The following is a 26,853-nucleotide window of genomic DNA, read 5'->3' on the forward strand; positions in this document are numbered from 1 at the left end:
ACTTTGTCGTGAAATTGAGAATTTTCCCCGTCCCGAATGTCGGGATTTAAAGAATTTCCCGCCCCGACCCAAAAAATTCTGCCCCGCAGTATGGTAAACCTTATCTCCAAAGGGAAATAAACTGTCCTTGCCGCCACTGTACTCATAACAATGAGTATTTTATCTTTAACTATAATTTACTGGGAAAAGGTTGACTTTCTTTTGTTTAAAACGTGTTTAAAACATGTTTAAAACATGTTTTTTTAAACTCCTGTTTAAAACTATGTTTAAAACAAAAAAAAACATGTTTTAAACAAAAAAAACAGTTTGTTTTGTTCTTTTTAAAAAAAACACAAATTTTGCCAACCCTGCTCATAATGCATCACAAAGCTGTAAAATGGTTTTTTGTACATGACTTGTATTGTAATCAAAATAGAGTACTATTTTCCAATTGCTTACGCTGTAATAAAACATGTAGTTTAATTTGCAAACTGTATTGTTGAATGTGCAATAATTTAATATGTATTTTTAATTTTCTTTTCTTTTGTAATTTTTTATATTAGTATTTATATACTTATTATGACGAAGTCTATTGCAATCATGTTGTCTAATGACTAATAAAGTATTCTATTCTATTCTAAGAACAGATTAAAACGAGATAAATGCAAGTTTATGTTTAGTGGGAATGAATGTACAGGTAATTTAGAACCCTTTTCTTTAGAAAGTATTTAGCGATATTATTTTAATGCTAACTGAACTTGGTTGGTTGATTTTGTGTTTTAAGTCCACTTTATGCACAGTAAGGCTAATCGGGACTGGGCCTACAGTTTTTAGAGTGGAATCCGAACCACTGTGTGCCTCCACCGTGTATCGAACCTGGGACCCCTTGATTACAAGGCGACGACGCTACCACTGCGCCATCGGGGAGGCCCCTAACCTTACTACGAGAGCATTTAGGTTTATTATTAGAAGAATGCTAAGGCTATGGCTAAAGGACCTACTCTTAAAACATTTTTGTGAAAGCAATCGCTACAACTTCACAGTATGTGTTACACATGTAATTGCATACATAGCATGATGAAATCACGATAAAACAAAGACCGAGTCTGCTCCTGCCACGTAATTCGTCTGCTAATTGGTGACATGCCACTGATTAATAGGATCAAAGAATGAAGAGAAAGAAAAATTACGCCGCCTGCGTTATAATCTGTGGCATTGAATGAACTGTTAACTATTCTGTGCTTGTTTGTTGTCAAATGCCAACAACAGGTGTCAAATTTTGTTTACATGTTTTATGCATATTGATAACGACACTATAAAACATGTCAATACATGTTATGTGTTTAACATCAGTTGGAGGTCTTCCATTGTTTAGTAGGAAGAAGGGTGAAGGAAATAGCATTGTAAGCTAAATGTTTGTATGTAGTAATTAGTAATTCTATGCGAAATTATGTGACTGCTGTGAAGAAATACAACATATTGGATCAAATATCACACATAGCCTATGATCTTTTTTTATTCATTATTATAATTTCAATTACCTTTTGAATAAGTGTTGTAAAACCTTTAAAGTGGAAATTGCACTGGTAAAATTTCGGTATATCGGAGACACATTTAAATCGGATATTTTGTGTTTCGCATGGTTCGTACTTACCAATTGTGGGCATGAGTTTACAACACCGGACCACTCTCCAATTTCTATAAAATTTCGCCTACTTACTAATTTCTGTGTCCTGATGACGTAACTGTAGTTCATATTTGGCGGTCGCTTGTTAAAATTGTACATTTACGTCTAGAAATTGTAAAATAACCTTGCGATTTACCACGCTGATTGTCCCTACACAGCAATTCGGAACCATCTTTCTTTCGCAATTCGTTAATGGTCTTCCTTTATGCACAACAATCTTGCTGACGTAAGACGAGGAATGCCTACGAGGTTAGGTTAGGCCTGTTAGGTTCCATTAGCATAAATACAAAGAAAATTTAATATTTTGGGTAACAATTTCATATATCGGAGAGACACTTGTTCAATTTTACACAAGAAACTACGGTACTACTTTACTATAGGGGTGACACGTATAAATAATTTATCTCCCACTTTTTAACATTGCTAACGTACTATTTTGCATTGTGGAACATTTTTTTAGGTGAAATAATGAATAATGTATATTTCTTACATTTACAAGTACTTACTGTTACTCGTTATTTCGATTCTGTAACACACATTATGGCGATAGCGTACTGGTTCATCGTGCGTTTGAAGAGTGTTTTGTCAATTTATGGAGTGTTGCAACATTGTTCACCGGAAAATACCTACTTTCGTGCCCGGATTTGAAATTATGCTAATACCTCGCAAACCATTGATGTGTTAGCCTCACAAACCATTCACATTAACCCCACAAACCATTCACGTTAGCCCCAAAAACCATTCACGTTAGCCCCGCAAACCATTTTACGTAAGGTTAGGTTAGGTTAGGCAAGAATTTTTTTAAAAATTAAAAATACTCGACACGTCATGTTATAGTGAAAACAGAATGTGAAAAATTGTGTTTGTTTTCGTGTAAAAAGCATAATGGCACCTTGAACTATGTTCCGCAATACACAATTGGTAAGTACGAACCATGCGAAACACAAAATATGCAATTTTAATGTGTTTCCGATCTATGAAACTGGTACCCAATTTTTCACATACAGAGTGATTTTTTTATTCCTTTCTTCACTTCCATAACACACGTTATGGCGGGCATATTTTGACTCACGTTGTGGGTATGCAGTTTTTCCAACCTTCTTCACCGAAAAATACCTACTATCATGTTCGTCACGTGTGAAAATTTTACATTATGCATGGGTAGCTGACCGATAGCCCCAGGAACCATTCACAAATAGCCCCACGAACCATTTCCGATAAGGAAATGACTGACAGGGGGCTACGTCATTAAATGTGTGTAGCATCCAGTTCACGTAGGAAAGCAATGGCAATTGTGCGTCGGTGAGATATTTCTGTTGCAAAATACATGGTTTCCCGGTCAAGTAGATTCCACAATGAAAGAAAATACCTTGACGAACGTTATAAACCTTAGATAAACTCATTTCCGTAAGTAGTTTCTTGTGTAAAAATGAAGATATGTGTCTCCGATATACCGAACTTTGACCATTGCACTTACCCCCACCACCACCACCTAAAAAACTGCTGTGTCTAGAGTAATGAATGATTGCTTTAACGTGTAATTTTCGCGTTGTGCAAGTAACTGTACTTGATACAGAGTCTGAAGAAGACCTTGCTAGAAGGTTGAAACGTTACGTTAGTTTATGTTTTTTAATAAAATAAATTACTGCCTTGGTCAGCATATTTAATTTTTCATAATCATGGAAACAAGGCTTAATGGAGTTATAAGTAACTGATATCTAAATGTTGATTTAACATTTTGGAAAGTGTTGAGGCAGTTTTATTTTGCAGTCCATTAGCTTTCATGCATTAAGTGGATTTTAGAACAAAATAGACTTCATTTCTTTCATTTTTATTGTAAACAATTTCTAAGGTGCATTTTAAATGTTATATAACATTGTGTCAATCTTTTCAGCTTCCATTCTCGGTTGTTGGTGCGTTGAATGGTGTTTACATGTTTGGAAAATCACATTCTCTAGTTCTAAAGAACACGATCACACAGGACACCACAGTTGTGTGGAGAGAATTTGAAGATAGGTAGGTTTATGCTCGAACAGTAGAATTAGACCATTATCTGAATTTTATTCTTTTCTTTGTTCCTGGGATGACAATGATAATATCCTGAAAATGCAATTATACATGTTTTCTCCTTTGAAATAAGTTTATGAAGGTACACCATGTAACTGTCTCCATCATTTCCTTTGACAATTTCCGTAAAAGACTCAGTGTTTTAAAGTTGAAGTAAAAAGGGTCTTTAGAGCACAGGCGTGTGTTTATATAGGTAATAAATTCTATAACATACGTGACAGTTATAATATGAGGAGTTTTATTTTTTTAAATACATTTTGGTAACCACCATATCATTTGACAAGGAAGGCCTGACCTAACAAGAAATTTACACATTTAATTACTGATTATGTAGTTCTTTTTATCAGCACCTATTGAGAGGTATTGTGGAGAAAACATGGAAAATAATATTTTGAAGGATATTATTACTGTTTCTTCTCTGAACACCAATATGCTTCAGAAACCATTCTTAATGTTTTTGTTTTGTTTGATTTGCTTTATTTTACTTCGCTTTTGTGCTACTTTCGGCGAAGATGAGGATGAGTGATGATATGATGAAATTGATGAATGGCCACTCACAAGCATCCATGCCCAGGCTGGGATTCAAACTTGGAACCCCAACCATTCTTAATAAAGACTGAAAAGAACATAAATATAAGTAAACATGCATTAAAAAATAAATGACAATCAAATGCCCCAACTTTCAATTGCTGAATGCTAATTTCTTCATTATACCTAGGTACATGCACCTGTTCTGCATTATTTGAATTTTATATAGGGACAATTATTCCTTCTCTTTCTAATGCTCACAAACCATATAAAATTAAGTAATGGTTATTTTCCAATATTGTACATCAAGTACAAGCCTCACTCCTACAGGAACACTTCATACTTTAACCTATATCTGTAATACTACATCCTTTTAACTTCCTATTTTTCTTATATATATTTTCTAAATCTGTCCCTTCCACATGTTTGAACCCTTTCCAGATGAGCAATGTGCATAGCCCATTGTATATTTAGTGCCCAATAAGATGATCATAGCCTGCCATTCACTATGGACTATAATGCACAAGTATTGTATCCACCTCTTTCAAATTCCAACCATTAGATTAGATTTTCTTAGTTGCTGAATTTTACGTGCACTTCTGTTGAATTATGTTGTGCTTTTGTTTATACTCTTTAGAATATCATTGAATAATTTATACACACATTGGGGCATTCCAGCGTTACGTGTGCGACATTTGCAACACAAAATGTAAGGTATGGACATGATGTTGGTTTAAAATATTCATAATGAACCGAGTTAGAGAATTATGTAGTACTTTGAGGTGTCTGCTAACAAATGAAAAAATCTTCAGTATGATTACAAGCATTAACAAAAATGTGTTACATTTGCGACACTTTAAAAGTGTGGAAAAAATTTACTCAATTTGTCTGTGAAGCATCTAAGCTAGAGATGCTACTAATTTTTTTCGTTGATGAAATATGCAAATTATGGGCATTCACAGACATTTAAACCTTAATGCAATTAAAAACACTATTGATTTTCAGATTAATTCATTTTGTTATTTACATGGAATAGGACCACTGTTGTGGAATGCCCCTTTGTGGAAATTATTTACAATGATTCTGCTTCGCATTTCACAGTTAATGATGATTTCGATCCTAATTAATAGGAAGTTTTTAGGTTATTTTCATGAATTAATTCTATATTACCTGTTGAAAATATTTGCAGCAACTTTTATATAATGTTATATTTTCTTTGCTTCCAAAACTCTGTATTCTCAGTCCTGCCTGGAAAGGGAAGAAACCAGCTAACCATTAAATGCTCCAAGGTGTGTACCATTCTTTTAATATATATATATAATTTTTTTCAGCATCACGTTAATTGGCTGTGGAACTGGGCTGCAGGAGTCTGTTTTACAGAAACTACTTGGCTTAGTTTTCAGTACAATGGTGTTAGTAGTTGGGCTAGAAGAAGTTCGTCAGCCCCGTAATACTGAACGACTGAAGAGAGATCTCAGGGTAAGGCATTTTAAATTAATTACAAATGCTTTCTGCATAAGTTCTTCCTACAGTTAAAGTTGTACAACACTTATATACACTGCAAAATTTTGTTTGTAAGGAAATTTTGTAAAACATTACCAACACTCACTAAATGGTAAAGTGCCTTTTCAAATATTCATCCTGTTTTAGTGTGTACTGATCATTTTATATTTCTTATGGTCTTCTAGGACAGCCAAAAACATGCAGTAACAAGAATGTGAAATAAGAATGCATTTTATAGAAAAGAAGTAGCTGTAATTATGTTTATGCTTAATAAGAAACTTAGCTTGGGTGATATATTTGAACATAATATACAATTAATATTGATTAATTTAAATCTGTGTAATACATTTTGTAAATTTTTTTGTAGGTTTGCTACCCTCTGGTAGACATCTTGTTGGAATCTTTGTTGCCAACAGATAAATCAGCAATCCGGTGTGATATGTTAGGACTCTCTGAAGTGATATTGCCACAGGAGAGCCAGCTTTTGCAGGTACATTAGCCATTCTAATCCTAACTTAAAAGTGTGTTTATTTGTGTTTATTGAAATTTGCCAAGAGTGCACAATACCGAATTTACTCATGTAAAATGCACAATTTTTTTAACCCCCCCCCCAAAAAAAAAACTTTGGTGGGTATTATGCACGGAATAATTCAGACAGCCAACATTTAAACCATGCATGTTTTCACTATGTCACTGTGTGTAACATGTACATATCAACAAGCGCAAATACAAATTTCCAGGTTGGATTTCTTTAGTAATAATAATTTATTTTTTTTAGAAAAAAAGCACTATAAAAGTGAAATGTCCATTTCCCATGATTTTCCACTTTGTAACAGGTTGTTTTGCAATGCCGAGAAAAGCAGCACCGTGTTGTTCTGGCAGAGTACAAGCATGCACCTTGTATGTGTATCAGCAGTATTTGTCGGGTGTGAGAAATTTTGATCTCACTTTCTTCTAAAGGGTGTCCCAATAAGGACACATTTAATATTTATAAAATAACACTATATAATTACTAAATGGCAAATATTTTTACATCAGTATAACGAGTAAATGTTCCGATTTAAGAATGCCAAGTTTGATTTACGCAACATGTCTTGTGTGTGTGGTTTGGCAGCACTGTTCTTACAAGTTCCTGTATCAGTGATTGTTGGCTTAATCGGCATGGAGCGCTACACAACGGAACAACGAGTTTTTGATAGTGAAAACTCATTACAAGAATGGCGAGTGTTATGCAGAGACTGTTAGGAAGCTTTGTGCAATACTTGGACGTGAAAGTGCACCTAATAAGAGGACAGTTTGCAAGTTGATCAAGAAATTTGAGGCAACATGGTCGACAGCAGACATAAAAACACCACACTCTCGATCTAGCCGGTCTGTTGAGAACATCGCTATTGTGCGTGACAGTGTTATGGTGAGTCCTAAAAAATCTATTCGGCGTCGTTCACAACAGGTGAATATTTTGAAAAGTTCCAGGCATTGCATTCTCACGAAAGATCTGCACATGCATGCATTTAAAATTCAGTTAACTCAGGAACTTAAACCAAATGATCACGTGAAACAGAGACAGTTTGTTGAATGGGTTTTGGGGATGAAATTGGTGGATGAAGATTTTGCACAGAAAATATTGTTTAGTGACGAAGCACATTTTAATTTAAACGGTTTCGTCAACAAACAAAACTGTCACATTTGGGCAACAAAATCCACGAGAAATCCATGAGATACAACTGCATCCACAACGAGTGACCGTGTGGTGTGGATTTTGGGCTGTAGGAGTGATAGGACCGTACTTTTTTGAAGACGATGATGAAGATGCTGTGACAGTTAATGGAGAATGGTACCACAATGATTCGCAGTTTCTTGTGGCCGCATTTGAATGGAATTGACACTGAACGCATGTGGTTTCAACAAGATGGCGCTACCTGCCACACCTTTCACGAGGCAATTTCCTTGCTGTGTGAGAAATTTCCGGGCCGAGTCTTCGCTCGCAATGGTGACCAGAACTGGCCAGCTAGGTCATGTGACCTTACTCCTTGTGACTACTTCCTTTGGGGGTTTCTGAAATCAAAAGTCTATGTAAACAAATCCCGAACAGTGCAAGAACTCAAGGTGGAAATTGAACGTGTTATGAACCACATCGATCTGCAAGTGTATGAAAAGGTGATTGCAAATTTCATCGAGAGAGTGAAGTCCTGCAGAGCAAGTCGTGGGGGACATATGCCGGTTGTTGTATTTCATACTTAAATTGGAACATTTACCTATTGTAATGATGTAAAAATATTTGCCAATTTGTAATTATATAGTGTTATTTTACACATCTTAAATGTGTCCTCCTTAGTGGGACACAAACAAGGTGGTTACAGAAGTGATAGCTGTGAGATGCTAAACACAGTGGAGTGGCATGGGTGGGTGACTCATTGCGTACACAAGACGATATTCTCTTCTTGGTCCACATAGCAACAGGTGACTCACTGAATAGGCATGATGCCATTCGCTCTTGATCGGCATAGCAACAGCTTTACAACTTACAACTAAGAGAACCATTTCTTGAACCTGAATTGTACTGATTGATTGATTTGCCTTATTTTACTTCGCTTTTCTGCCACTTTTGGCTAATTTGCAAAGATGGGAATGAGTGGTGGTATGATGAAATGAAAGCTGGGTTATCCCAAATTGGTCTTCTCAGTTAGGCATGTAGGGGAACAGATGATCAGGCCCTGACTGGTCACTGCTGTCGGATTTATACCTTTTCTTACACACAAGTGAAAAGATTATGGAAATATTTTCCAATAAGTGCATACTTATTTCTTATTCAAAGAAACACAATAAAACTTTTATACTGGCAATCCTGGAGTGAATTAACAAATACAGATCTGTGTAAAGGGTAACCCTTCCAGAATCAGATCTTGGTTCTTTTGGTATCGCAGGAACTTCACCCAAACGTATAGGTTTACGAAGAACAGCCCATTGGCTAATTGCCAAATCTGCCCAAAGGTAAGAGTAGTTTTTCCCTAAGGTATACCTGAGATACCAGCAACCGGAAAAGTAGGTTGAAAAGCTTACAGTTTGGTTTCCTTTTATACAAAAAAAAATTGTTGGCAAAATGTCTAAGTAACATGGCCAATATTTACATGTATGTATGAATTTACATAATTACACCATGTAGTTTTTGTTGAACCTCAGTGAAGATATTTCCGTGAGTTGGATTTACAAAGAGTAACAACATGTGTTAACAGTTAATTAACACTTTATTAATGTCCAACGCGACGCGATGTACAGTGGTACACGACAACCTTCTTGGAGAGCATTCTCCACAGATTACTCACTACAGAGCAAATACAAATTGATAAGTCAATTTGACCGTGTTGATAAAGTGTGTCTTTCAACATTCAACAGTTTTGCTTTTACAATTTCTACATAAAATAATTAAACTTGAATTTGACATACCTTCATAAAATGTTTTTCTAATGCTAAAATAAATTATGAGTAAGCTAATTTTGATTCCTAAAATAGTAGCAAATTTCTTCCAGATGATTCGATTTTTGTGTATGGCACAGATTAATGAACATGCAGATGCTACGTTACCAGATTACATTGCGAGTAAGGTCAGAATGAACTGAGGTGGCACAGTTTATAATTTAAATTAGCGTGTTCATGGATACACTACAACAACACTTTTGCTTAATATCATTAGTTTAACAAAATAAAGATGGTTAAGAATACTGTTAGATACAACAGGTATTTAATTTGTGTAAGAGATGAAGTGTTTAAGCATAATTATTTGTGTGTCTTTTGCATTTTGATAACAATAATGACGCCTGTTTCTTTTATTTCTTTTGCAGGGTTATTTGGATAGCTATGCAGAGAGTTTGGACTCAACATATGGCTGCTTGTTGATCTACGGTAGGACAGCAGTGGCAACTGAAAACTGGTGCTCACTGACAGGGGATGAGCGCATGCTTTTGACGTTGTTAGTGTCTGTGGAAAGCTTTAGTACCCTTCGAGATATACCCGTGTTCCTTCCTTGTAGAAGTCCTACTGTGAGTGTAGATGTGATTTGTATTTGCATGCACTGTTAAGAATTTTGAAAATAAGCTTAAGAAGTTTATGTACTTTCTAGCACACTTCAAAAGTATATTTTTTAATTTGTATTTTTCTTACCTTACAATTCGGAACACACGGGAAGTGTACTATATATAAATTTGAATGGGAAGTGCAGATCCTTTTGTGGTAGCACTGACGAGACATTTCAAGAATAATGAGGCAAAAAAAAGGGTTTACTCGGTAGCTCAGTTGGTAGAGCAATGGTGCAGAATGCCAGAGACCTGGGTTCAAGTCCTGGTGGTCTGGTCGAGCCTATATTTTCTTTTGCTGAAATTTCTATGTATGTTTCTTATTTTGCATTGCTTTTCTGTTACTTTTTAGCTGATCACATATAACAGGGTGAAATGGTGGTTATGTGAAATTGTTGAAGGGTCACTCCCATAGGAACACCCAGTTCCAGGCTAGTACTTGAACATGGAGCCTTAAGCACATGGAGAATTTTATGTCAGCTAATCAGTAAATTTGTTTTCACTCACATCTTCCTGCCATAGTATGCCATAAAATGATGCAGATTAAATGCAATAACAAAAGCAAACTGTAAGCATGTAATTTAGAACTATGTGTCAACTTACTTCTTTCATATTGTGTATATCCTGATCATTTTCCAAATTTATGAAAAAGGATATTTTGACAAATAAATAAATAGAAACACTTTCAAAAAATGTTAAAACTCTGTGAATGAATCCCATGCTGGATTAGTTGCGTAGTACTACCACATATATAAGCTGTACAGTTATTTCATTTTGTCTCTTAGCAACCATAACATAATATTATTTTAACTTAGCATGCTCCAGAGTGTGTGCATGTGGCGAAATGATTTTTTGTGGAATTGTTATTCAGCATGTTATTCTAAATGCAAACTTAAATGGACATATTAACAAATGAGTTATGATAAAGCATGGGTGACATAATGTCATTACATCATCCATTTTTAATTATTTCTCCATCCAGAATGCTACAAAGTAAAGCAGCTTTGCTTCAGCAACTAACTAACACACTCTACTTTTTTCTACTTTGATGGATCTAAATATGATGAAGCAACTTCAGAGAAGTTGAACTGTTATTGTGATTACGGCTGGAAACCAGGTGTTTCACATAGTCCCTCCCCAAAAATGCCACGTAACACTTTTGCAGAGTTGAAATATCCTGAAAATTATGCATAATGTAAAATTGTGTATATTTTAAAGGAAGATTGATTTGATATAGTTCCAGTGAAAATCTTATACATTAAAATTTATAAATACTCTGAATTGCATGGAATTGTTACATTTTTTTAAGTGTTGGTGGGGATTGGTAAGAATATCAACACTGATATCAGTATTGGTTCAAATTGATATCGGTTTAGTTCTGTTATTAGTCTCCTGAAGATGTACTGTGCCAAAATTAAAGTCGTTCAAAATAATTGACTTCATCGCCCACCAAAGTATATTATTTGTACAATGTTATATCAAGTTGAATCACTGGTATGCCATGAAATACATTATAGCGACAGAAAAATGTTTTTATTTCTGTATTTTGGCATTTTGAATAAACAAATTTTAGCGCAATTGTAAATACGTAGCTTTCTCAGGTAATAGGTCATTTGTGCCATTGCTAAAACCATTAAATTTTGACCTTGATTATACTGTACAGCTTCTTCTTTGCTTTTTCAGGTTCCTTTTCGACTGGTGACATGCCAGTTAATGCCATCGGTTGAGGTCTGTGTTTTGTGTGGGCCAACGCCTCCCTTGGCAGATGTTGAGCAGTCGGCTGTTCAAACGTGGAAGAATGGGGTGGAGACTTTAAGGATTGCAGAACAATCTTTCCCTCGAAATTTTCCAGCATCAGTGTCAGTGGATAGAGGAGTTCTTGCGTATGTATTTTTTAATGTGTGTCTTTGAACCAATGAAATATTGTAGTCCTGTTAATCTGTCATTGAATATGTATATACATGTATATATATATACATGTATACATATATGCATGTAGAGTGTCCAAGATTTTTGTAAAAATGTGTGAGGAGGTTGTGCTGCTATTTTTAGCTTGCGAATCCAATGCTATATTCTTGCATATTTTCACCTGTCCCAACTTGTTTCTTGATAGTTATTTTAGAAAGTCTGATTCTGTAGAGGAGGAATAGTATCTACATCAACTCTGCTCCTCTACAAATGGTTTCAAGAAGCCTAGTTAATTCTGTACAACATGTTAACCAGGGTTTCCTGCAGACTTTAGCTGCTTATTTCTTTTATTTTATCTTCATGCTCCCTTTTAAATTCATTAATATGAGTAACATTTGAATATATTTTTGTTTGGCGGTTGTGAATCCGCACAATAGGCTACATGCACCCTTGGTAGGATGCAGTGAAATACCCTTTTAAGTAGAACCTTGCTTTTTTAATAGTTAAGAGCAGGGGTAGATAAAACTGAAAATAATTCAGTGCCAGCACCTTTTTCTCAGGAGCCTGCATTTTTTTTTTCAAATACAGGCTACGAAAGCCATAAATGAAACTAAGATAAAACTATACATTTTGAAATTTGATCTTAGAACATTTAATTTATTAATATAAGGCTGGATGAGCTGTAATTAATTTTTCCACCAGAGTGGGCTCCCCGAAGAAGGCTCAATGAGTAACAGCATGATTAACTATGCAATTCGTTCTATACTGCAGATTTTAACATTCGGCTATGAACAGTGAAAACATAATTATATGTTTATTATTCTGATTTAATAATACACGTGATACAGAAAAGTCAAAAAATATTAAAAGAAACACATACTGTATTAAATATAAAAAATGGATCCAAATTTGAAAATTCCGGTACCGGGTAAAAAATTTCAGGTGCCATGGCAACTAGGTGCTCTTTATTTTTCTATCCTATTTAGGAGTAACCCGAAGTGTTGAAAAATTAATAGCTGTAGATAAGCCAGCATGAGACTACACAAAACATACTAAAAAGGCATGGTAAAGGTTAAAATATTAAAAAATCTATGTGAAAGACTAGATGCAAAAACTTGACAATGTTACTGAGTCCACCCAACAGTGCCTTCCCAATGGCATAGTAGTAACATTGTTGCCTTGTAATCAAGGGGTCCTGGCGGAGACACATTGCACATTGGATCCCACTTTAAAAAACTGTAGGTCCAGTACCAATTAGCCTATAAAGTGGACTGAAAACAATAACTCAACTCATCACCCAACAGATAGGACAAATTGTTGGAGAGTTCAGAATACACCAAAGAAGACATTCTGCAAGAATGTGTTTTATACTTAAAATTACATCACATGTGAACAGAATGGGGGATCCATACAATGCAAAAGATAACTGTGCATTAACAATTACTCTCCCGATGATACCATATGGTATCATGGTGCTGATTACGAAATGAATGTGCTTTTTGGACCTTCATACTCTTATGTTTGGGTGGAAAATCTGACACAGGTCTGGAGCAAGCCTGGGAAATTCACATTGATGACCCCCTCCATCCCCTCTGCAACATATCCATGCCACATTTCCGAACAGAGTTTCACATTTTCGCTCATTATTCAACTTGTATGGCACCCAGGAACATGAAACATGTTTCATTCTCTTTGGAAACGTCCATTCTTTGAAAAGAATACTAAGGTTTGCGCCTTCTCCCCAAAGTAGCGGGAGAAGAGGGGGCAAACTCCAGATTTTTATGTTTGCATTGAAATTCGGGGGTCGCATGCCCCAAACCCCCCTTCCTCGGTTCGGAGTTCTGAATTGTGCATGATTGCATGCGCTGATGTTTTAGCTGCAAAACAAAACTTATCCAAAGCAGATTGCTCCCATAGTGCCCGAGTTATAACAATTTTCCTCCAAAAATGCAAATTACCTATTTTTCGTAATAAATAATAAAATAAAAAAACAACTTCACATTTTGGCTTATTATTCAACTTGTATGGCACTCAAGAACATGAATCTTAAAATTTAGTGCAATTTTGTGTCAGTTTCTTACAATTATCAATATAAACATATAATCTGAATTTCCTACTTTTTAAAAATTAAATGTCTAAGTATGCAGCTTCTTTTGCATTGCAGTCATCTGGTAACATACATTTCTTAAGGAGGCCAATGAATCATTCAAGTTCTTCAAGGACCATTTGACATTTTTTATTGGATCAGTGGAATATCGATTAATTGTATTGGTAAATTTTATATCTGTACTTCATCGGTATCAGTCAAAATTCTTCAGTCCATCCTTAATTTAAATATGTGGTTTGTATTAACCTAACATGACAATAATGATGACAAAGAACACTGTAAGAAGGAAATGCCCAAATGCTAATATTGACATGTATAATAGTTGTGTGTAAGCAATGCATAAGGGTAAAATGATCTCCAATTCTGATGTATGAATAAAAGGAACAGTTTATTGTGAGTGATTATACCCTAGGAAACCGCAGATTAATATTAAAAAAATATTGGAAATTTTTCTTACAAGTTGGAGCCTCTTTTCTTTACTGTTCTGTTTTCTTTTTTTCTTTTTCAAGCTTTGCTGATTAGTGTATGGTCACATTTTAAAATTCTCCAGAGATGCAACCACGATGAGGTACTCCTAACAATATCCAATATCGACATCTGAGGAATTTTATCATGTGAATGTACATGGATCAGCAAGGCTTGAGAAAGAAAACACATGTTTTTGTAAATGTAGGCAATCACAAACTCCAAACTTTTTAGATTATCCATCTAGTGGAGCTATTGCACATTCTTCAATTTTACAAACAGTTTGATATCCAGTTAGAGTTCCTATCATAATTGATGCATCGGCCTCCTCAATGGCGCAGTGGTAGCTTCGTCATCTCCTTGTAATCAAGGGGTCCCGGGTTCGATACCCGGTGGAGGCACAAGTGGTTCAGATCCCACTTTAAACTGTAGGTCCAGTCCCGATTAGCCTTACTGTGCATAAAGTGCACTTAAAACACCAAAGCAATCAATCAATAAAAAAAAAGTATACAATATTGCATTGTTGTATTAGATTATGGAGCATAATTATTTTTTAGGTAGGTTATCTGTAGGGGCATGCATATTTCGTTTTTGACAAAAAAACGAAATTTGAAAAAACACATTGTAGTGTTAATTTTCCATGTTTTTGAATGGTGTGAGATGCATTTTGTGACCATGTTTTGTCACGAAATAATGCGAAATGAACTGCAAAAAGCAAAATTAACTCTTAAACACGAAATTCAGGGTTTATTCACCGACGCGACACCTTCCGAGGTCTGAATTATCCTGAGAGATATAGAATTCCCGGAAAATTTATTAATTCTGCTGTTAATATTGAAGAAACAAAAATGGACTCCTTTACACAGAAATAAACTTAATACTCTGAAAACTACATAAATGTGCTATTAGAAGTGAAATGTTAGTTCTGTGGAATAAGTGTAGTTTTAAAATCAAATTTAGGATTATATTCACAATTTTAAAACCAAATGTATTTTTATATACCACTTTTCATCCAATTTTTCACCGCTATAACACCGATATTTTATTTTATTTACCGCTTTTGAACCTGAAATTGACTCAGTTTTTGTACCGAAATTTTGCTTTCTTATTTACCAAAAATATGTGCCTGTAGTTATCTGTTTGTAATATTTTTTTCATACTTTATTCATATGCATGTTTAGATCATGTTTTAATGTATCAGTGAATTGCATGATTTAAGGTATTTTCTGAAACTGAATCAAGTTATGAACTGTCCTTCAGTGATCAAGCCTGTGCATGCCGAACACTTTTATTAACCTTTGAAAGCACAGACTGGCATTAGTGCCAATGCCTCGCCTCAGCACGAAATTTGAAGTTCTGTTCTGCTTGCAAATAAACTTTATTGTTTTGAAACATAAGAACCATATAGTTACAAATTATGCCTCATTTTGTTCATCATCGATCTGATTAAATAAAAGTACTTAAAAAATACTATAAAATGAACAACTTACGATTCGTAAGTACTTTTATTTTATCATCGTGAGTAAGTCCCACATGCCTTAAATATGAGATAGATCTGATTTTAAGATGCATAGGCATGTACAAGGGGGGGGGGATACTGTTCCCCTTAATACTGCCGATTAGAAATTTAGTGTAGAGGAATCTTGTTGACAATATTAAATAATATTATACTATTAAAGAAAAATTAAGTATGTTCATGTCATTGAGAGTTCCAAACAATTACGTAGGGGATACATTATTTACTATGTAATTGGACTTTCCCACTTTATTCTCTAACAAATTTATTGTCATTAATATTCAGGAAAATTTCTTGTTATTAGCACTCCCTCATACTTAGGTGGTTGAATGATTCTGATACTACGTCAAATGAGACATGTACATGTTTTCTAAAATTCTGTGCTCAGTGGCAATGATTAGTGGGCAAGGGGTTAGTTGCCCCTCTACTTTTTGCACCCGCAACATTGCCTCTTGCTGCTAAGCATTGTCTACTAAGAGAAAGTAAACTTTCCTTGCCCCCCAAATTTTGGCATCCAATCACTGCCACCATGGACATCCGGAAGTGGGAGCAAGGGAGGCCACGCCCCACTGTAAAATGAATGTCCACCTAAAAGTATATATTTCACACATAATTTCATTTCAGACACTATTTTTTGTTAATTATTATAAGGGCACTGAAGGAACATGATTATTTCAGACTGAAGGAATGTTTTTTGAGGGGGCATCATGGGGAAAAATATGCCTCCTTTGCCCCCCATGGAAAAAATACCTTGCTTGCCCCTCCCTGCGAACGTCTATGACCGCCACTGCTGAAGATACTTTATGTTTTTCATGTGACAAACTTGTTCGTGTGAAAGGGTCTTCTCTAAGATGGTGCAATATCAGATACCCGTTTAAACAATTAAAATTATCTATTTTGCCTTATGTTGAGCAACATTTTGTCGCACAGGTTTGTGTCCGTGACATAGTGGAGGTGTTTAAAACTTCTACCAACTGTAAGAGTTTGGTTTGGTTTGATTTGGTGTTTTAATTCCATTTTATGCACATCAAGGCTAATCGGGACTGGACCTACAGTTTAAAGTGGGATCTGAACCATTATGTGTTTCCACCGGGAATTGAACCCAGGACCCCTTGATTACAAGGCAATGATGCTACCACTGTAAGAAAAGTAATGTTGTAGTATAGGATATTCTCCTAAGACGGCAGAAGTTCATTCTAATCTTGGACGACCAGTGTTTACGTTATCCAATATTTGTAAATATATATGTAAAAATATGTGTCTTTAATTTGCAAACGTGTGTGTAGTGAAAGGTTTAGTTAAAGAAGGGTCAGGAATTTTGTTTAGATTCAGCCAGTCATATCCATCAGTGTTCCGACTTTTCTTTTAACTGCAGTGGTGTTGCGAAAATGCAAAAATGTTCTTTTGGTTAACTCAGAATTAAACAATTTTTTTTACTAGAAGAACCATTGCTAATATGCATCATTTAATTTATAAATATATTATTATCTAAACCTAGAATTATCATGGTTGTTCATGCTGGTATAAGGAAATTATAGGAAAATTGAAAACACAATTTACGGAGAAAAGTACTATTAGAACACTTCTGAGAATTGAGTGCAAAAATAAGCACTCAGCTGTGCGCTGTGTGACATACTTTGTATGTGACTGACTTTGTTGCTGATTGTCAGGTTGGGGAAGGGGGTGTCTATTGATGAATTTAATTTTTTCCGTTCCTCATTTTCTGATCTCCCTCCACCCTAAAAAAACAAAAAAAACTGGGAATGGGCCTTTGATATGGAATGAGGTTTTTATTTCCCCACTGGATTTTCATCAAGGCTTTTGCCTATAAGAAGATAATTAAAAGCTCATATGTGTTACTATATAGAAGAAGGAATTCATGCTTCGGGAAAGAAAAATGCAGTGGCAAAATATCGGTGTATCGGTAAAATTACCGATTATTTTACCGATCCGATATATCGATAAATATCTGATAGTTTAGTGCAAAATTCTGCCATTTTTGTTGTAATTTTTATGGATAATCTCCATGCCCTACTTTTTAAAAAAGTAAATGTCTAAATATGCAATTTCTCTTGAACTGCAGTCACTTTGAAACACACATTTTTAAGGAGGTCAATGAACCTTTCAGGTTCTTCCAGGACCATTTCTAATTTTATATCGGATCGGTAGAATATCGGTTATCGGTATCGGTAAATTTTATGTAGGTACTTTATCGGTGTCGGCCAAAATTTCATATCGTCCCATCCCTACTAATTACACACATTTTAATGTCATATAGCAATAGAAACACAAATCCCTGGAACATTACCTGAGATACAGTGTGTCTCCCAAGTGACTTTCTGGGATATATCCCAGGGCAAAAACTACTTACATAATCAAATTGGGTTATATTTCTGTTTTTTATGCTTTGTTTTTCAGTATTTCTGACTACATGTATTTCAAATTGATTCTACCTTTTGTTTGATTTCAGACATGAATAATTCTGTTGTTATTTATTCTATTGACATATTATTCAGTTTTATCGTCATATTCATAGATTCGTTTTTCCCCCACAGGTTTCTTCTTGTAAATTGTGAAATGGCAAAATACTTGGTATGCTCTAACCTCCATGTGGATGCCACAAAAAAGGAAAGTCGTTCACTGAGTGGTGCTCATCGTCTAGATGTATTGAAGTCATTTTATAGGCAGATAACATCTACAGTAATGCAACATGACAAGGAAACAGAAGGTAAGTTCAAAGGTGATTACAAACATATAATTGCCATTATATATGTTCTGTATTGCTTTTGCCACAACAATTTTTTGAATGTTCACATAACCACTGATTCATAAACGGAAAAATGTTTTGTTCTTACAAGTGGTTTAACTTAACCAGATGACTTATGCGAGGTAGGTGAAAAGAGGGGAGGGTACCAAAGAAGGAAAACAAGAACAGGTTGCTCCTTCGCAGCTCCAAACAGCACCTCGTTATATGGTTGCCTCCACTTAGTTGTTCCTGTCTTTTATTTTATCTTTTTGTGTTCCTGGGTTCGATACTCGGTGGAGCCACATAGTGGTTCGGATTCCACTTTATACTGTAGGTCCAGTCCCGATTAGCCTTACTGTGCTTAAAGTGAACTGACAACACCAACAGCTAACAGCCTTTATCTTTGCTTAAACAATTTCTAATCACCTTTTAATGTCTTTTAATTCCTAAAGAAGAATCAGGAAATGGACCCAAAGCATTGGACAAAAAAACTGTGGAAGTAGAACCACTGGCAAGTAAAAATTCCTATTTACATAAAACGGGCATGTATAAGATAGACTGGATCAATGTGTAATTCATAAATGACACTTTGAGGTGAGGAGCATCTACCAAGTTGAAAATCTGTTCTAACCTATTATTTAGTATTGAGTTATATAAATAATATATGCAGTGTTTAGGGACGAACAAATACCAATAACCATTAACAGTTAAAATGCTCCATAAAGACATCTGGTTAATTAACATGCTTAATTGTAGATTTTGCTTTACATTCATTTTACAAGGTAGGGGCATGTAACAACAAATTGTACCCTTTTACTCATAAAAATTACACAACAAAATGGCTAATTTTGCAGGCTATTTATAGAAATATTGACAATTTTTCTGATAAATCTATTCCGTCCCCATTAGTCTTACAAACAAGAACAAAGTGGTCTAGAGATAGGTGCATGGTAGTGTGAAAATAGAAGTTTTTTGTTTCAGACCTTAGGCAAAGTATGGGTGTTAATTGTTGTCCATAATGTATCCCATTGTCATGGTACATCTAATGGTATGAATGTGTGATGTAAAATGAAAAACAGAAATTTATTCTTGAGAATCATGATACCTCCTGAGCCTGGAAAACATAGCGGAAAAACACACAGAACATTAGTTGCAAATTGATAGGGTGATTGATTGATCATCACAAGCGCACATGCGCAAGTATCTAACATACTTAGACAGCTTCAAGGTATGCAATCAGTTTGCCATGGAACGTTGTCCAGTTCAGGTACAAATCATGGCAATGAAGATGTTCATCCGAACATGTTCCATTCAGGAACTGCACAGAGAAGCATCAGGACACCAGAGAATACACTGCCTAGCCCACCTCATTATGCTATACCACTCTGGAACGGTTTGACTGTTGGACTGTAGCAGTGCCTGCTGCATCTTCTGAATATCTCCACTGCTGCAATTCGTGTTTGAACAGGCCAACATTCGATTACTGATAGAATCTTACAGCTGCCTAATCATGGGGGATTTTTGTGCATGTGCGACTGCATTCAGACTAGTTTGCCAACAGATGCAATATGCACCACTATGCAGTTCTCAAAAGTACACATAAATGAGACAGGGTATGTGTACTACTGTATTCAGAATGTACAAAACAGCGGGATACATATTATTTATACTTTTAAAGCAGCATAAGCATTGTCTCTAATTAAGTTGTAATTTTCAGACTGAGTTTAATAGATAAACTTTTTTTCCCTCAGGACAAAATGAGACAGAGGAAAATTCAGAAGGCCCCAAAAGAAAGGAACTTCAAGCGTTGGAGACCTACTGGTGCTCTGAATATCACAAATGCCATGCCATGCAATCTGAATCCAATCAGATATTCGTACTTTATGCTGCAGCTGTTCCAACACACACAATGAGGTTTGTATTATTAGTTAATTTACATGACAAAGTAATGAGTAGCAATGGAAAAATTGCTTAAAAATGTGCAGTGGCAGAATTAATCCTATTAGTGTGGCTACTCTCTGGTCCTGATAAAATTCAAGGTGAAAAGTAATAACTATTAACAATTGTTATTATAATTAATTTGTATTAACTTTTTTACACTAAACATTTACAAAGAGTTTCTGATACATCTCACTCAGTATATGAATAATTTATGAAGTCCCGCAAGATCTCGAAAACTAGCAATTAACATAGGATGATTAATCAACTCTCTCCACCTTGTGTGAGTTATGTCGTTGACATCAAAATTAAGCAATCTTCTTACTTGATTCCTACCAAATTATAGTCAATTAATGTATGTGTTAATTATGATAACCCCGTTTTAAAGTTTAAAAAGATGATAACTTCTCCCATCCTCCCTTGAATCTAGTGTTAACCTGTTACAAACAAGCTACAGTACACCATGAACAAGTTTATATTTTAGGAGGCTTTTCAATCATCCTGATGAGAAGTTTTTCTAAATTCAAGCCTAAATTCTAAATTTTATCTTCCTGAGCACTTTGCATCTTTAAGCACAGATTTTCAGCACTGAATCAAAATTTCAATTTTCTCAGCTGAGAGATTATGTTATCTTGAAAGATATAAAGTTAACAGCTTTGAAACAATATCAGCTTCACCTAACTTGTCAGACTTGCAGCATCATACCACAGATGTTGTTAGTGGGGGATAGGGGAAGCAACCCCTCAATAATTCAAGACAGAGTAAGAGCAGATGTATGTTTTGCAACTAGAAAAAGTTCATTAGCAGGCATGCCATATTAGCAACTTGTAAAAACAAGGTGGAGCATTTTCGACTACCTATTTTATAATGAAGACAGATGATTTGCTGATTACATTTACTTTCATTATTTGTTTCTAGAACAAACATCGCACCTTTGGATTACAGAAAATGTATACAAGAACAATGTGCACACAATTATTTCTTGAAAATAACATCTAACAAATAATGCCCCTGGCAGGCAACACATTGTGCAAGACGGTCTTGAAAGCTAGGCATGACCCATGTTCTTTGGTGTTCTGATTCTTTTTGTCCCACGCAGTTTATTTTGAACACTTCCAACTTCACGCCATTGTTTCCACCATCCATTGATTGTTTTCCTGTTAGGAACTCGTCCACAGCATTGTTGATCACCATACTCCCTGCGGAATGCACGCTGCGCCGCTACAATTGACTTCGTCAACACGAACTGCTCCACACAAAATATACGTTGCTGTAGAGGCCAATGTTCCATTCCTACTGAAATCCAAAGTCACAGTGTACACGAGACAGGAGGAAACCACCCTCCCAATGCATCTGTTTTGCAGTGTTGCCAACCTCAAACTGTGGAGTCGAAAATGCTCCACCCTGTATTAGAGTTCATTGTTTTCAGATTGTTACAAAATATGAGAAATGTATAATTAATATCAAGCAGACTATAGGGTCATTCCATGTCAGATCGACCAGGGCCCCCAGGTCATAGTTTTTAATTTGGATGAAATATGGCATGATGGTTCAATGACTGGAAGGCTTGTATTCCAAATATTAGGTTTCTCCGAGGAATAGTTCTTGAGCTATAGCCTTTGGAAGAAGATGACCCAAATCTGAGAAATGAGTTCAAAGCTAATTTCAGGACTCAATAACTTTGGAACTATTAATCACAGCCTATTGATGTTTATACACCAAACAAACCTCCAACCAAGGAACATAGGTATTGTATCAAAATACGCTCAGCTTGTTTACGTTAGCAAATAAAATACCTGAAAATATGCCTTAAAAAGCCTTACATGTCAAAAAATGCATATTTTGTGTTCCTGCTGTTGCAACTGTAATCCACCCAGGAATGTGGCATTAATTTTTCTAGTAACCCTGATGTGGGCTCAGTACGCACACATTATGTTGTCACCATATATATCACCCAATCCATATTGTATGTGGATGAATATGCTAAACTAACTAACTAACTAACTCTCTAGCCTTCTTAAACCCGAAGGTTCATGGATGGAGCAACACAGGCCTTCCATCTGTCCCTATCCTGAGCAACCTTGTCCCTCCATCTTCGTCTTGGCCTTCCTACAGGTCTCTTACCATCAGGTTTCCCAACAACAATCCTGTAAACTTCTCTTTCCTCTCCCATTCGTGCCACATGGCCTGCCCACCTAAGTCTTCTTGATTAATTTATTCTAATAATATCTGGGCATGAATACAAATTATGTAGTTCTAAATTATGTAACCTTCTCCATTCACCTGTCTCCTCATCCCTTTTAGGTCCAAATATTTTTCTAAGGATCCTATTTTCAAATACTCTCAATTTATGTTCCTCTTTCAATGTAAGGGACCAAGTTTTACATCCATATAATACTACAGGCAAAATTACTGTTTTGTATATTTTAACTTTTAGTTTCTTAGATATTAAACGAGAAGACAAAAGTTTATGAAGAGAAAAGTAACATGCATTTCCTGAATTAAGCCTGCTTTTTATTTCCTCTTTAATATCATTTTCATTTGTTAGTATTACTCCTTGATATGTTGTTGAGAGTAGAGAAATTCCATGGTAATTATTGCAGTTCATTTTATCACCTTTTTAAAACACAGGAACAATTATGTATTATTTTCAGTTGAGGGATTTCTTCTTTATTCCATATTAAACAAATTAATTTATGAATTTTACATATTAACGAATTTCAACCATATTTAATTAACTCAGCTGGTATTAAATCAATGCCAGGTGCTTTGTTATTCTTTAGCCTTTTAATAGCATCTTTAACTTCAGTCAAGTTAGGTTCTGCTGTGTGTATTTCATTTACTTCTGATTTATCTTCTACATGAACATTTAAAAGGTCATTAAAGTAGTTCTTCCATCTATTTAGAATATCGCTTGGATCAGCCAAAAAATCACCTAAGTTTACTTTAGGTTGCCACCCCTTTCTAAATTCATTTACACCTTTATATAAATCTCATATTTTTGTTTTTGCTGTTTGTTTCAATTTCGTTAATTTTGCTTTTCAAGTAATCTATTTTTTTTACTTCTAAACATGCGGTTAACTTCTCGCTTGTTGACAAGAAAAATGGCTCATGCAATTATCTCTTTATGTACAACATTTATTTACACTTCTACTCTTTTCATTACAAATCCAATATCAACTGCTCCCATTTGCCTTTTGACCCAAAACAGAGAATTACACTTATCAAGACTCCACTCTACGAGTGCACTATTTACCATGGCTCTAACCCGCCCCTGCAGTTTATCACACAGAGGTCCCTACGTCATCCTCATATTAAGTGCAGTACATCTTATTAAAGCTACAAGCGCACTATTTACCATAGCGCTACCCCCCCCCCCCCCCCCCAGTTTATCATGCTGAGGTCCCTACACATACGGCGCTTACTCTCTATGTGTATCGATGCATCCAAAAAACTGTCTTAATCCATTGAGGGACAGCCACTTTCTGCGATCTGATAGCCTGAATATCTCAGAGCATAAGAGAGACCGTAACAAGTCAGAACCTGGTATTTATACCTCCGACAAACGACCCACCCCCGAACCATCGGGGCACGGTCTCATAGTTACCTTTCAAAACAAGGAAGCCATAAAGGGAACCCAACCGTTGGCTTCCCCGACTACCGGGCAAAAAACAACCTAGGCCAGATCATTTACAAAGAAATAAATTTGTACATATATATTTCCCAATTTCCAGCTGTGTGCGTAAAAACCACACAGCACACTTTATTCTATTATAATTGCTTAGATTTGTATCATCATAGTTATTTAACCTAGCCTGATTTCTTATTTGTATTAGATTATGACATTTATTATCAAACCATGGCTTACTTTTTCTTGGTTTATGGTATCCTATACTTTCTTTAGCTGCTGATTCTATTGCATTATGTATGTGCTTCCAATTCTCATTTACGTCTGTTTCATTTATATTTCATCTATCATTTAAATCCTGCAAAACAAGTTGCATTCACTACATAATCAGACCTTTCTCTAATGTGTGTCAAAATTGCAACTTGTTATTGCAACGTGCTAGTGCACAGTGAAGGTATACCCTTAAACAACGAGTGTATTTTCAGCAGGAAGTTTTAAATTCCATAAGGTTTGAAATAAATATTTATATCATCATAACTACGAACGCTAGAGTTACAAATTATAGCTAGTTTCTATCAGTACAGACTAAGCTGCACACCTATTGTGGAAAACACCCAATTTTCACTCACAAATAGAAGAAGAAGAAAGTTTTTTTTTTCTTTCTTACAAAATTGTAATTTTGTCGGGCTCCCACGTAGGCAATGCAAGAACATGAGTGTTCAAAACAGTACCTACGTATTACCCAGAATGTTTTTCATTCTCGTAGCAAGAATTGCACACATACTGATGATAATTTCTTAGAAAAATATTTTCTAATATAAAAAGGTTTGCTTTTTTAACGGGAAATTCTGAATCCCAAAATTTTTATATCGGAGACTATGAATCCTAGAGTCTCGTTTTCTTCAGTACACACTAGACTATACTCCTATGGTCGAATAAACTTAATTTTCATTTATTCAGTAGAAGAAATAGACGAAAGTTAAATAAAACTATATTTTTACGACATTTTAATTTCATCAGGCCCCCAAGTAGGCAACGCCAGAACGTGAAGGTTTAAAATGGAACCTGCATATAGTCGGATTTGTGTTTCATTGTTGTGGCAAGAATTGCGCACTTGCTTCGGATATTTTTTGGGTGAAAATAATTATAAAGTAAAGGCAGTATGGGGGGGGGGGGGGAGAGAAAATTGCACCCACTCCTCCCCCACCCAAAAAAATATATATCTAGAATCAAATTGAACTTACTATAACCTGTCCCAGCTAACTGCAGGGCAGGGCGCGCTTAGCAGGGAAATAGAGTGGTGAAAGCGCAGCATTGCCAACTGAACGGTCGAGACCTTAGTCCGTATGCTAAATGCACATGTGCATACGATATTATCCTTTTCAAAAGTTTCCAACGCTTACAAGTGAAGCAGGCAAAGTGGGTAACTCCAGTCGCCCATTACACAATCCTGTTTCTCTCACTGTTCATTGGTGGAGCCATCTAGCGTCACTTGCGCAGACTTGTTCTCGTTCACCTTTGTACGAAACCAGACTTCGCAAAACAAATCTAATTGCAGAAATGAAATCCTGAGCGGGGAAAAAATGCCTGATTTGATGCATCATATGTGAGTCGCATACATATGACACCCTTTCCAATTGCTAAAAACTAATCTGAATTCAAGATCCCTAAGATGGTGGATTTCAATATGGCAGCTATGTTGTAGTTCTATCTTGGAAGGTAGGTCCCATCACCCTCTTTTAGCTGTGGTACTAAGATATTTAATTTTCCATTCCTTTTCTGAAATGAAAGGGTGTCCTATGACTTTCAACCCATCCTGTTAATGTGGGTGTGTGTGTGTGTCTAAAGAACTGTAAATAATTGTCAATTTCTTTTTAGTGATTGTTTGCAAGGTTAAAGACAAATTTTGTGGTTGTTACAAAAAAGTGGTCATCTGTTCTGATACATGTTTTTAAACTATAAACGCCCGGACGTGACAGATGTCACATTTTGTTTTTCGACTTTTGGAGCATACTGTCACTCAGGTAATTCTCGGAGATACATATTTTGAGTGCTACACAAAGATCCTTGAAGCATCCTATTAGTCATTATTAAAGTTCAATTTGATTTTAGATATATTTGGGGAGGGGGGTTGGAAGTTGGGTGCAATTTTCCTTAAAAAAATGACTGCTTTTACATTAGAAATTATATATATTTTTTCTGAAACTATCCAAAGCAAGTGTGCAATTCATGCCACAAGAATGAAACACAAATCCGACTATATGCAGGTTCCGTTTTATACCATCACGTTCCGGCGTTGCCTACGAGGGGGCCTGATGAAATTAAAATTTCATGACAATATAGTTTTATTTAACTTTCATCTTCTTCTTCTACTGTATAAATGAAAATTAAGTTTACTCGACCACAGGAGTATAGTCTAGTATGTACTGAAGAAAACAAGACTCTAGGATGCATAGTCTCCAAGATAAAAGTTTGGGATTTGAAATTTCCTATTAAAAAAGCAAGGCTTTTTACATTAGAAAATATATTTCTAAGAAAGCTACATCAGTATGTGTGCAATTCTTGCTATGAGAATGAAAAACATATTGGATAATACGTAGGTACTGTTTTGAACACTCATGTCCTTGCGTTGCTTACGTGGGGGCCCAACAAAATTACAATTTTGTAAAAAAAAGGAAGCTTATTAGCTTTCTTCTTTGTGAGTGAAAATT

At 35.5% G+C, this 26,853-nt stretch overlaps 1 protein-coding gene across 1 annotated transcript in view; it reads left to right on the forward strand.

The window, feature by feature from the left end:
- Positions 1–1,276: 1,276 nt before the first annotated feature.
- fy (fuzzy planar cell polarity protein-like protein) overlaps positions 1,277–26,853 on the forward strand; it is a 28,269-nt gene continuing 2,692 nt past the window's right edge. The window contains exons 1-8 of the mRNA XM_083123207.1: positions 1,277–1,382; positions 3,561–3,682; positions 5,593–5,740; positions 6,132–6,254; positions 9,604–9,801; positions 11,518–11,717; positions 18,386–18,558; positions 20,328–20,490. Coding sequence (XP_082979333.1) covers positions 1,302–1,382; positions 3,561–3,682; positions 5,593–5,740; positions 6,132–6,254; positions 9,604–9,801; positions 11,518–11,717; positions 18,386–18,558; positions 20,328–20,490 — 1,208 coding nt within the window. The 5' untranslated portion in view covers positions 1,277–1,301. The remainder of the gene's footprint in view (positions 1,383–3,560; positions 3,683–5,592; positions 5,741–6,131; positions 6,255–9,603; positions 9,802–11,517; positions 11,718–18,385; positions 18,559–20,327; positions 20,491–26,853) is intronic.

This window comes from Lepisma saccharinum, chromosome 5, assembly GCF_977018435.1.
Source record: "Lepisma saccharinum chromosome 5, izLepSacc3.1, whole genome shotgun sequence".
Lineage (NCBI taxonomy): Eukaryota > Metazoa > Arthropoda > Insecta > Zygentoma > Lepismatidae > Lepisma > Lepisma saccharinum.